This window comes from Zalophus californianus, chromosome 3, assembly GCF_009762305.2.
Source record: "Zalophus californianus isolate mZalCal1 chromosome 3, mZalCal1.pri.v2, whole genome shotgun sequence".
Taxonomy (NCBI): Eukaryota; Metazoa; Chordata; class Mammalia; order Carnivora; family Otariidae; genus Zalophus; species Zalophus californianus.
The window spans coordinates 115,129,146-115,142,268 of NC_045597.1; the positions used below are offsets into that span (position 1 = coordinate 115,129,146).

Here is a 13,123-nt window from a genome sequence, read left to right on the forward strand (position 1 = left end):
AGAGCCAATCTCTCAACTATGGGGAAGCACCCCACCATTCCTTTCATCTTATTAGCAAGCTTACGGCTGAGACCCTGGTATCTGAGTGTCGTCGGAAAACCAGGATATCAAAAATGACATAACTAACCCAAAAACATTAAACATGATGTTTTGTTTCAGGATGATGAAATTAACCAGCAGAGTCAGCTGGCTGAAAAGCTAAAGCAACAGATGTTGGATCAGGACGAGGTAAAGAATGCAACAAATTTTTTTTATGAAGTTCTCTTATTACTCTTTGTTTTTGATGTTTGTTCCAGAAATTTAATTTGCAAAGAATTTTTTTAAAAATCATTGAATCATGTGGACATTTCTTGGTAGATTTCCTTTCAGTGCCTGTTAAAAGCTGATTTTGGAAAATAAATGTCTGACTTCGTAGAGTTCTGAGGTTTTTGAGAATGAGTAGCTGGTTGCTACACTTAGTCTTTGAAGAGCAGAGATAAAGGAGTTTGGTGGTTGGGCAAGGGTGATTCTAATTCCTCATACCCAGTGCCCAGCACTCCTATTGCTTGCTGTTTTAGTTTTTTTTCAGCTTTGAAATCAGCCGGCTCAGGTCTTTGATGTACACTGTGTTATCTTGTAGGAAGTAAAAAACCAAAAAAAGCCCCACAAAAAACAAAAGTAGAGATGGAGGGGAGGGGCAAGCAAAGAGGAAAGGTGTCTAAGTGCTTAACTAGTATGTGTTTGATATAGTAAAAAGGAGACAAATTGTTTTCAGTCTTTCCCTGGACAGCATTCAGTTCTCCAGTGAATGTCTTTATTGTGGTGTGTTTTGCTAAGTGTTTTACAAACAGGCACCTAAGCAAAGGATAGATAGCCAATCTGTCAAACATAGATGATTAGTGCCTCTCTTGCTGAGGACCATGAAAGTATTTTTTCTCTTTTGTGTGTTAGGGTGCTTTCTGCTTTTTTGCTAAAAAGCTGTGGATTGGATCACCTGATACAATTCCAGCAGGTGGCTTGGGTTCATGACCCCAGTCCCAGCCTTCCCATGGACCTAATTCTCTCTATAGCCATGCCTTTCTTTTCTCCTTCTTTTTCTTTTTTTCCCTTCATTGCTCCAGGGCAATGATTATGCCCCCTGTCCAAACACTTTCCCTTGGCAGGGGGATCATCTATGCCTTTGCAGTCACATCATTTAAAATTGATTTTTCTCTTAGCTTTGGTTGGGTCTTCCATCTGCTTAGTGTTTCCTGCCTTCTTCCTCCCATTCTATTCCTTTGCATCTCTAACTTGGTACAACTGCCTTATGATAAACTTACTTTGTGTAACATTTAAAATGCAATATTTTTTTTCAATACTGCCAAGGCAGTATCTGTTCTATGTAGGAAAATCAGGAAATACAGTAAGCACAAAGATAATGAAAACACCCACAAGCCTACTCATTCACTTTTAACTAATGTTAATGTTTAGTTAACATTACATACATATAACATACATTCACAATGAATATTAAGAAAAACTGACAATTGTCCTTTTTCGCTGTTTTGGTTGACTCTGAAATTGACCTGTTTACCATGTGGAATAAGGATAATGTTAACAAGCCATGCAAGTATTATCGTCCTCAGAGATGACTCCCTTCATTCTTTGTTCAGCATTTGGAAGAGCCAGCAGCTACTGACTGTAGGGATTTTTGATGTGTAATCAATTCTTTGAGTTCAGCCTATGCAGCTTTATACTAAAAAATAAATTAAAAAACCTGAAAGAAAAAGAAACAGATTTTTGAAGCCTCAATGCTATTTTTTTTTTATTATCTAGATATACAGTAGGATTTCTAGTCATCCTGAGCATCCTATCTGCTTTTTTTTTGAGAGTGAGTGCGTGAGTGAGGGCGGGAGAGGGCAGAGGGAGGGAGAGAATCTCAAGCAGACTCCATGCTCAGTGTGGGTCCTGACAGGGCTCAATATCATGACCCTGAGCCAAAATCAAGAGTCGACGCTTCACCGACAGAGCCACCCAGGCACCCCCCCCCCCAATCTCTTTTTAAAATGACTTTATTTTGGATACAGCACAGCACAGAAACCCTTGAACATTACATTTACCAGTTCCATACCATCTCATTTCCCCAGCTTCTGGCTTCCACGAGAAGAGACTATGAGAAGATCCAGGAAGAGCTGACACGTCTCCAGATTGAGAATGAGGCAGCCAAGGATGAAGTGAAGGAAGTTCTCCAGGCCCTAGAAGAGTTGGCTGTCAATTATGACCAGAAGTCTCAGGAAGTGGAGGACAAGACCAGGGCCAATGAGCAGCTGACTGATGAGCTGGCCCAGAAAACGGTTGGAGCATATGCGTCTAGGGGACGGGACTTTGGGCTGCCACTCCTGTACTTAATGTTGATGTCTGTTGACAGACACTATGTAGGAAGGCAGTTGGCAGAGTGGTTTTTCAGTGTTAGAGGCATTCTCTGAAATCTTCCAATAATTGAAGTACTTCATGTAGGTGACTTTTGTCTACTCATTCCGGAACTGAGGATTGTTTTATATCCAGGGGTTTTATAACGTTAGCAGGGATGTCTTGTGAATTGTCAAGAGAGTGCAGACTCTGGAGCCACAAAAAGCCTAGTTAACATGGTGACTTTACAACTGTGAGGCCTTAGTTGAGACCTTTAAACTTTGTGAGTATTCATTCCCTTATCTGTAACTAATGGCATTAGTAACAGGCTCCTTTCAGTACCTGAGAATTAGAGACCATAGATATAAAGCACTTAGTGAAGGCCTGTGCATATGTTGCAATGCCAGTAAATACATCGCAGATATTAGAGTACCAAGTGAGTGTGAGTGACCGACGGAAGGTACGGATTCCACTTCTTGTTTACACCCTCCTGGATAAACCCATCCCTTCCCCACAACTTCCTGTCCTAGCTGAGGACTGACGGCCCTGGTTGGTTTGTTGGCCCGTTTTAAGCCGGTGCTTCAGTCTGCCTATTTCCTAATTTTCGGATTCTCCTGGGGAAGGGTGCCGGTTGTGCACAGTGAGCTAGTAGCAGGGCCAGCGAGCATTCGGTGAGGTGGCTGGTGGTGGGATGTTTCCATTTTGTCCTTTTCTGCTTGGAAAATGGGTGGTGGGAAGCTGAGTGGCTATAACCGGCTGCCCTTGGCACCTTGGCTCAATGGCCTGGTGTCATGGGATTGTGCCCAGCCTGCTGTGTGGAAAACATCCAGTCCTCCTGGGCAAGGAGTAGTGGATGGTGCAGGAAAGCGCTAATCTGCTGACCATAGAGCTGACGGGAAATGCTCCTAACTCTGTGTATGCAACTGCATGAAGGAAGGCTTTTTAAATGGCTTCCCAGGATGGGAACTATTGCTTCTGTGGGCTTTAAAAACTGAACGAAATAAGCAGTGGCAATGCCAAAACAAAACCAAAAAGAAGCAGGAAAACAAACCAGAAGTCACCTAGGAAAGGAGGAGACTTTGATTTTCTCTGCTTACTGTTTTCTGCAGGATTCTTTAATGAGTCCTTCATATTAGTTGTATCTCAAAACAATGAAGCATTTTCCATAATACAGTTCTTATTTTCTGCCAAGCCCAAGGATTACTAGACTGGTTTAGAGTACTATTTTTAGTCAGATCATGAAAAAAATGCTCTAGTGTAATAGCCGAGTATGGCAGATTTGCATAAGTGTCTTTGCATTAAGCTCCATAGCTCTGTAATTTAGCGAAATTATTTTCTTTGTTGGTCGAGTTAGTACCAAGACACCAAAATACGGCTATTCTGGTGATGTGGAGAGTTCATTAATTTAGTTAGTTAGTTCTAAATATCTACATACATGAGGGATGGAAAAGAGATGGGTTGTTGATGTTTGGCAGTAAAATGGAGCTACTGCTCTACATTAAGATGAAGACTCGGCCAGTTTTGAGAAGAGATGAAGAGTGTTCAATTCGGCTTCATTGGGAAGATTCAAAAACTTTTTAGAAGTTATTTTCTAGACTCAAGAATGTCTCTCTGAGCCTTCCTGACCTGTCTGTTAGGAAATCAGATGGGAATTTCTGGAAATGGTCCAGGGAGCAGGTTTGTTTGGATGTGAGGTGGGGATGCTTGCAGGTGTGTTTGGACCCTGGAGAATGAGGACTGAAACAGAACATCTCGTGGGTAAGAAGACACAATCACACCTTATCAACCTGAGGGCTCCTTTTGGACTCTATTTTTAATAACATTTCACTGACCTGCAAATTGTCATGCGATATGTAGATATAACATATCAGACCAGGTCAGATTCTCCTTTTTATCAAAGAAGGCGGTGCTATACTATAGTTTGACTTAATAGGACTCTTTTGTTGAAATTGCATGAAATGGTAAAAGAACTCCATCCTACGTTATGTTGTTATTCTTTGCAATGCAGTGGGTATGAATTGATGGGCAGCTCTTTTAATTTGCTGTTAAAATGTATTTTTCAGACGACATTGACAACCACACAGAGGGAGCTGAGCCAGCTACAAGAGCTTAGCAACCACCAGAAAAAGAGGGCTACTGAGATCCTGAATTTGCTGTTGAAGGATCTGGGGGAGATAGGTGGAATTATCGGCACCAATGATGTGAAGACTGTAAGCCAGCCCCTCTCTTCTCCTCTCTACCTGCTCCTATAATGGTGTGATCCTAAGCAAGCAGGGTCTGTGTTTTATTCTCCTAAGTATCCAGGGCTCGGCGTAGTGCTTTGCACCTGCCACATGCTTGGTAATACTGGAATGAACAAACCAAGGGCTGATTGAATGACCTAAGTGAATGATTGGCTGGGTACCACGGAGGAGAAAAAAATTACCTTTCACATATAGGAAATGTCTTCAAATTTTGGTAGGCCTTATACACATCGGGTTATTTCTCAAACTTATATGCTAATGTCACAGGAGTTTGGAATTGGATAGGTTAAGCAACACTTCCAGTCTCAGAACTGTGTTTCTCCTTTTCTGTGAAAACTCAACAGAATGAAAATTCCCTAGCCAATCAGTATGAATTAGAAAAGCTTTCAGCTGAAAGTAATAGGGTTCTAACTGTGGCTTAAAAAATAAATCCACATTTAATTATTCACACACAATACGAGAATTTTGTGCAGAATTTGCTATTCAGGTTGTGATCTGTATCACCTGGGAGTTTGTTGAACTCTGAACCCATAGACTCTTGGGCCACTGCAGACCTACTGAAATTAGAATCTGCATTTTAACAAGATTGCCCAGGTCAGGCTAACCTTATTCAAGTTTCGGAAGCAAATTTTGATCCAGTGTCTCAACGACGTCAAGGATTCAGGCCTTTTCTTTGTTTCCTTTCTGCTTTCGTTAGCTTGTCACCTTTTGACATCTGTAGACATTTGTGTCATGATATAGCAAGACAGTTGCTATAGCACCAACCATCTTTTCTTCACACAACCACATCCAAGGCAGGATGGGCTGAAGGGGCAGCCAGCTCTCATCAGGAGGGAACTATAGCCCATAAGTCCCTAGTAGATGTCCCCTTATACCTTATTAGCCAGCATTGGGTCACATGGTCACCCCAAATTACAAGAGAAAATGAGAAAGCAAAGAAAATAGTACTGCCGTCATTGGTGTCAACCAACCGTGATTCATCCCCTAGAGTTGTGCACATTGGTACCACTGACAGCAAGGAAGTAAGGGAGGTGGGGAGAAAGGGGGTGGTATGAAATTGCCCATGAGCTAGGAACAGAGGGGCAGGAGAACGCACAGAATGTTGTCAGCCGCAGTATGGAGAGAGAGAGATCTAAGATGGAGATATTTTTAAAAATAACTTTATAAGGGTATAGTCTGAAAAGTTTTGATATATTATACTCTCATAAAACCATTACCACAGTAAGATAATGAACGTATTGCATATTGCATGGGCCACTTAATCACCCAACGGTGGGTGGGACTGTTTCTGGTCTCTAGTCTATTTCATTGATCTAATTGTTATGCTGAAACCACCAGTTTTGATTCCTGTAGCTTTGTAACGATAACACTGCCCCAGGTACGGAGTAGCCATTGATACATGGGGCGGATTTTGGCAAGCCAAGGAATGCTATTACATTGCTCAACTGCCACTTCTGGAGCCCCTGAAATCAAATTCTTTGAGGTTAGCCTTTTAAAAGGCTGAGTTCTACATCAGTCTGCTTTGTGGGAACACTCAGGTTTTGAGCTGGCATTGTTAAATACTAGAAAATGCCCCCCCAATTCCTTCTGTTTATAGACACTTCTGGGAAACATAGAAATCCCCTCTTTGATGATATCACAGATCTAGGCTTAGAGTATACGACCTCTTGTAAACCTGATCATTCTTTCATAGGACCTCTATTGTAACTGAACATTTCATGAATCTTTGCGAAAGAATCTAATTTTAGCACAGAATTCTCAGATACTGTAAGATTAACCCTATTCAGCTCCAGTTTGGTGGCTTTATGTTTGGGGATTTAATTTTTAGAAGCATGCATTGGTGTTGAGTTTCCGAGATTTGGGTGATTAAGTGGCCCATGCAATATGAAGGTGGGGCTGATTTATGAGAAGTTGGTGCCTGCTGCTGATAACGATAAAGGAAGATATTTTTATGCTACGTTCTAAAATAGAGCTGATGAGAAATGCTAATGAAATCAAGGAGTGTCTGGGTGCTTCGGCATTAAAAAAAGAGTCTTTACCTTTGGGAACCTGAAGTATGATTGAGATTATTTTTAAGTACTTAGCTGGATGTTTTCAAGATATTTTTGGATTCCAGACATTGGATGCCTTAGTTAATTTCATTGGTAACTAGTTATTTTCATTGATAATTCTCACTCATAGAGCATCATATTCTTAATCACCCTGAGTTTTTTTTTCTTAACAATTATGATTTAATCATTAGGGGAACGAGAGCTAAAGGGTGGGAGCTGTGTGACTTTGGGCAATTCACTATACTTCTCAGGCTTCATTTTCCTGATTTGTGCAATGACAAGATGAGCCCTCATTATCTTGCAGGTTGTCAGCTCAGAAATTGCATGAGTTATACATATATTTCTTAGATCTACATTGTGGCTATACAGTATTGGATATGAGTACTCAATTGACAGAATTCTTTTATCAAAGAAAATGATCAGATCAGGGAGACCTTTGTCAGTGATCTTGTTTTTCTTCCTAAAACCCTATTCAGTTCCCATACGGTGCCTCCTGGTCGTACCCTGGGATGAGGGGAAAAAGGACTCTCATTTCCAGAATATAACAGGCCCAGACAGCAGGGAAACAGAAGAACCCATATTTCTCCAGCTCTGTCATGTCTTGAAACATTTTCAGAGCCCAGGCAATACTTTGTTTAGTCTACAAAACAAGATGAGACCACCCAATGATGAGATGAGCCTAGAGGTCACTTTCTCTGGATTTATTAGTGAGCTTTCTCTTCTTGTCGTTTGCCTATATCACCAGGCTTTCTTTATTTTTATTTTTTTTAAGATTTTATTTATTTGAGAGAGAGAGAGAGAGCAGGAGCAGGAGGGAAGGGTAGAGGGAGAAGCAGGCTCCCCGCAGAGCAGGGAGGCCAACGCGGGGCTCGATCCCAGGACCCCGGGATCATGACCTGAGCTGAAGGCAGATGCTTAACTGCCTGAGCCACCCGGGTGCCCCAACCAGGCTTTCTTTCTTTCTTTCTTTCTTTTTTTTTTTTTAAAGATTTTATTTATTTGAGAGAGAGAGAGAAACAGCATGAGAGGGGAGAGGGTCAGAGGGAGAAGCAGGCTCCCTGCTGAGCCGGGAGCCCGATGTGGGACTCGATCCCAGGACGCCGGGATCATGACCTGAGCCGAAGGCAGTCGCGTAACCAACTGAGCCACCCGGGCGCCCCCAACCAGGCTTTCTTTAAAACAAAGTTTTCCAGAAGTCTAGAGTAGAAAGTTGAGGTAGAGTAAATGAAATGGATTGGATTAGCTGTCAGATTTTCTTTCGACTTTGGGTCTGGGTGAGGTGGAGGTGAAGAATTTCAGGCAGAGGAGGGGCCCTGGGCCCCAGCAGCCTTTCACAGGGACCTTTCTGTGGCTGGGCCAGACATGCAGATAAACTGCTCCAGATTCTGGGCCTGAAATCAACCCTCACCATCAACAGCTCCATTCCTATCAGCCTCTTCCATACAGCCTTGGATCTTTTGGGGCCAGGGTCTTACCGCCAGGCAGGCTTGCTTCTCCAGTCCCCTCCTGCCTATCAAGCTCTTGGAAACAACCATATCATGACTTAGCTCTGTACCGTACTGACAAAGAAAATGGACATTTCTGAACATTAAGAAAAAAAAGACTTCTAGTCCCATTCTGACTTTTAGGTGTTGGAATGTGAACAATCACCTCACTTACCTTTTACTTGGCCTAGAAATGGCACCTTACACAATAACTCCATGCTCCGGAGCCCTGGGGTGGGTGGGGATGGGGGTGACTCCTCTGTAGACAGGGTAGGAGGGGCAGGCAGCATCTGCATTCCCATGTAAAAGCAGCCTCTTCTCCTGGATTAGTCAGCTCTACTGGATCACACAGCTTTAGTGTATACTGTCAGACCCAGGGGAGAGTTAGAAATAACATGTTAGTAACAAACTTGATTCTCCTTTTTGAAATAACATTTTACTGGGATTACTAAAAACTTTGAATTTACTTGAATGACTGAATACATGAACTCTTAAGTGGTTAAGACAAAACAAAACAAAAACAAACTCAGCAAAAAAAAAACCTTTAGGGTAAAACCATTTGGAGTAACTTTTTTGTTGTTGTTGCCCATCAGATTCAAAATCTCCTCTTAGATTTCCTAGGACACAAGTAAGCTCCAGAAGTTATGGTTCTGGTTTGGGGGGAAGAAACATCCAACTTTCATTTTGGAGGAAGCTCATTATTGTGTGTACTATTCTACTCTTCCCCAGTACACACGGGATCTGGGCATGGCGTACAAAGTGTCCTGGTCTAAAGACAGAGCTAGAGAGGAGGAAGTGTTTGTTCTCTTCCCCGAATGCCCTACTTGTTGGTCCAGTGGTGTTTTCCCACCAGAAGTGGGGGGAGGTTGTGAACTCCACCTGAAAGACATGAACGTTCACTTACCTGTCTACAGAAGTTGGACAAATATATAGGACATACCAGGGGAGGCTAAAGAACAAGCTTCTTGTCTCTGTTCCACGTTGGGCCAATCACAAAGGCGGAGGAGCAAAACTGCACTGAAAGATTGGGGGCGTTCCTCACCCATTCTCTTCATGCTATTGGGTTGTAAGAAGGAATGCAGTGAAGAATGGTGTTGGTAGGAAACTCATTATTGGCAGGCAGAATTAGAAGTGGCTCAGCAAGAACCTCCATGAAAATAAAACTGTAGGTTTTCTTGCTGTTAACATAGGTTCTGCTTTGTGTTGATTTGACACTGTTGTCATTTAACACAAACACTGTTGTGGAATCCTAGGGGAAGGTTGACACCAAGTTACACGCACTCAGTGTGGTCTGGTATACTTCCTATCTGCTACCAATTTTCAGGGTTGATAAACGATTCCATATTCCTAGCTCTTAAATGTTTACAGAAAAAAAAAACCCATCATATGATGAGTTAATGACAGCAATGATGACAAAAGTGGGCAGTTATAATGTACTGTGGAACATTAAAACCATATTTGGAATCGTTGTCTTAGACCCGGCTGAAGCTTCTATTTGTGGGCTGGGTACTGGAACGCGCTCTTGTGTTCTAGGTGCTAGGTGCTAGAATGCCCTCTGGTGGTTAAACAAAATATGCACACAGTTACTCTGCTCCTCTAATTAATGGCCCTTTAAGAGCATGTTTGCATCTTGAGAGCAAATGGGTTTCTATCCCAAGTATCTTGCTTCAGTTTTTGTTTCCGGTTGAGCTCTGAAACTCAGGTGCCAAATATGAGATCATTCAAAATGCTGGCTTTCAGAATCTTTCTTTCTAAAGGTGGATTTATATTGTCAAACTCTCAGGTAATTTTATTTATTTATTTGAGAGAGAGCAAGGGGGAGGGGCAGAGCAAGAGGGAGAAAGAGTCTCAAGGAGATTCTGCGTTGAGCATGGAGCCCGATGCGGCGCTGCATCCTATGATCCTGAGATCATCACCTGAGCTGAAACCAAGAGTCGGACGCTTAACCGACTGAGCCACTCAGGCGCCCCACTCAGATGATTTTAAATAATTTAAGCTAGATTTTTGTCTCCTTGGAAGGGGCAAGCACATAGAGACAGGGAAATATTGATTGGTAGTAAATGAAGTCATGTAGGAAAATCTTCATCTAAAAGGGCATTTGGTTGGGGCGCCTGGGTGGCTCAGTCGTTAAGCGTCTGCCTTCGGCTCAGGTCATAATCCCAGGGTCCTGGGATCAAGCCCCGCATCGGGCTCCCTGCTCCACAGGAAGCCTGCTTCTCCCTCTCCCACTCCCCCTGCTTGTGTTCCCTCTCTCGCTGTGTCTCTCTCTGTCAGATGAATAAATAAAATCTTTTAAAAAAACATTTAAAAGGGCATTTGGTAACGGCACATTCTTAATTCATTAGATTTTTGTTTGTTTGCTTAACTGAATACTATATAGAAAATCCTTTTAATTTCAACCCTTCCTTATAGAAGCATATTCAAGACATTGGACTACTCTCTCTGAATAGCAGACTATAGAGAACATAATTGAAATTTTGATTGGAGTTCTTATAGGGACTCAGAGTCACCTTTAAAAACACTAGGGCTTCCAACTATTCTAGAGATGTAAGGTATTGGATGTGGAAAGGAATACCTTTTCAGAGTTATCTCTTTTTTAATCTTCAGTGTCTTTTTCCTCTAATATCATGGCTTTCATCCTAAAAATTAGTTGTAATGAAAAACCTGCCTGATTGAGGATTATATTTAGTAGAGGTTTTTTAATTCCATCTTACCCGAGGTTTCAGAAAACTTGGGCTATATTTATATAGTGAATATATAGTAATACTTAGCTATCATTTTCAGCTTGTGGTCCTATAATTAGGGATTCCTGAGCAGAAATCCAAAGACATCTTGAGGCTCCGTGGACAGATTTTCGGGGCCCCGTGACTCTCTGGGAATTGTAAGCAATAGTTGAGTGTATTCCTTCCTGTGCTCAGTTGGCGGACGTGAATGGAGTCATTGAGGAGGAATTCACCATGGCCCGCCTGTACATCAGCAAGATGAAGTCGGAGGTCAAATCCCTGGTGAACCGCAGCAAGCAGCTGGAGAATGCCCAGATGGACTCCAACAGGAAGATGAGTGCCAGTGAGCGGGAACTGGCAGCGTGTCAGCTGCTCATCTCCCAGGTAGGTCACCCCTTTCCCCTCATTTCACTCCTCTGACCTCCTGAAATCTGCTTCCTCTGTGCTCTTCCTGGGTCTGATGGCGCCTGACAGCGATAGCTGATGGACTTCGCTTTATGTGAGACTTGTCCGTGGGCTCCCCAAGCAATGAGAGCCCAGGCTTACGCTGAAGGCTAGATAGATTTTGTTGTGTGAATTACATGAATTACCTTCAGTCCCTTTTTAAGGGATGTGTCTCCATGTTTCTATCTGTATATGGATTCATAAGTAGGTAGGTAGAGATTATGATGAATGGATGAGATTGGGTGGAATCTAAAACTCCTTGAGCTAAGGTAACATTCCTTCATCTTTTAATCTCTACCACAGGTCCAATTTAATGTGTGAAAACAAACTATTTGCTGCTACTACTATTATTAATAATAGTGCAGGTATCATTTTTTTAAAAAGATTTTATTTATTTGAGAGAAAGCATGCGTGTGCATGCACACACAAGTGGGGGAGGGGCAGAGGCAGAGGGAGAAGCAGACTCCCCGCGGAGCAGGGAGCCTGATGCGGGGCTCGATCCCAGGACCCCGAGATCATGACCTGAGCTGAAGGCAGACGCTTAATGACTGAGCCAACCAGGGGTCCCACTAGTAGTAGGTAGCATTTTATTGAGTGTCTACAATGCTCCACACACTGCACTAAGCACTTCACTTGCATTATCTCACTTGATCTTTAAAAAAATCCTGGTGGGCAGGTTTTATTATTATTCCTGTTTTGCAGAGGAGGAAAGTGAGACTCCGAGAGATTAAATACACGGTTCAAACTCCTACAACCAGTGAAAGGCAGATCTGGGATTCAAACCAAAGCATGGGTGAACACAAAGCCTTGAAGGGATTTTCGAGCCCCAGGGCACATTTCGTCTGCTCAGTGAGGTCTGGCTGCTCTTCTGCCCATTGAAATGGCGTTTTCATTTTAGTGGGGTGGTTTCGGAAAAGAGCAGCCTCGTTTCTGGTCTGCCACTGATATCTGAGCTTGGTGTTTGGGGCTCGAGACTTCTGGGAGTGTTGCCGTGAGGGCTGCTTCACAGCCTTAGACCAGGCATTAAAACAGCTGAAATCATTTGCAGGAAACTGATACCAGCAGGGAGTGGTGTATCAAATAATACTGAGAGACAAAAGCGTATGTCATTCTGGTATGCTTGCAAACATGGTAACATGTCGTCATGGAACCAGCTCCAGCCACCTCGTCTCCCACCATGGTAATCTAACAGATGCAAATTAACACATCAAGTTTCCATTTTATAACCAACGTAATAAGCAAAAACACATCGGAAAGATTATTCAGTGTTGGTGTGGGATGGTGAAATTTATATACATTGCTGAGAAAAGTATAATTTGGTCAGTCCTTTTGGAAAGCACCTTGGGAATCAAAAACCACAAAAATGTAAGTACCTTGGTCCAGTAATTTCATTTATGGTATTTTTCATCGGTAATGAAAATGCAAAAATTTTATTTTATATGTTTATTTCCTGATTAGAGTGTGCAAAGCCTATATGGAAGATGTTGAGTGCAATATTACTTACGTTATGATAAAATAAAATACCCAAATGTCTATTGATAGGCCAATGACATTAAGTTACACGGAAGATTCCTTTGCAGCTCTTAGAAGAAAATTCTAAAACATAGCCATTTGGAAAGTATGATTATATAAAGGTAAATGAAAATGAAAAGGCTCGGTTATATTTATGCTGTGCCTTGTAACTTTATACAGTATGCATTCATACAGATAAGGCCAGAGAATAGTTGCTAAGTTAAGCATGGTTTATGGGTGGGGGTGCTTGGGTGGCTTGTCGGTTAGGGGTCAGACTCCTGGTTTTGGCTCAGGTCACG

The 13,123-nt window shown here is 42.3% G+C and overlaps 1 protein-coding gene across 2 annotated transcripts in view; it reads left to right on the top strand.

The window, feature by feature from the left end:
• KIF5C (kinesin family member 5C) overlaps window positions 1–13,123 on the top strand; it is a 147,908-nt gene that overhangs the window by 101,040 nt on the left and 33,745 nt on the right. For both annotated transcript variants that reach the window (XM_027589084.2, XM_027589085.2), the window contains exons 13-16: window positions 160–228; window positions 2,106–2,312; window positions 4,431–4,577; window positions 11,064–11,252. In XM_027589084.2, coding sequence (XP_027444885.1) covers window positions 160–228; window positions 2,106–2,312; window positions 4,431–4,577; window positions 11,064–11,252 — 612 coding nt within the window. The remainder of the gene's footprint in view (window positions 1–159; window positions 229–2,105; window positions 2,313–4,430; window positions 4,578–11,063; window positions 11,253–13,123) is intronic.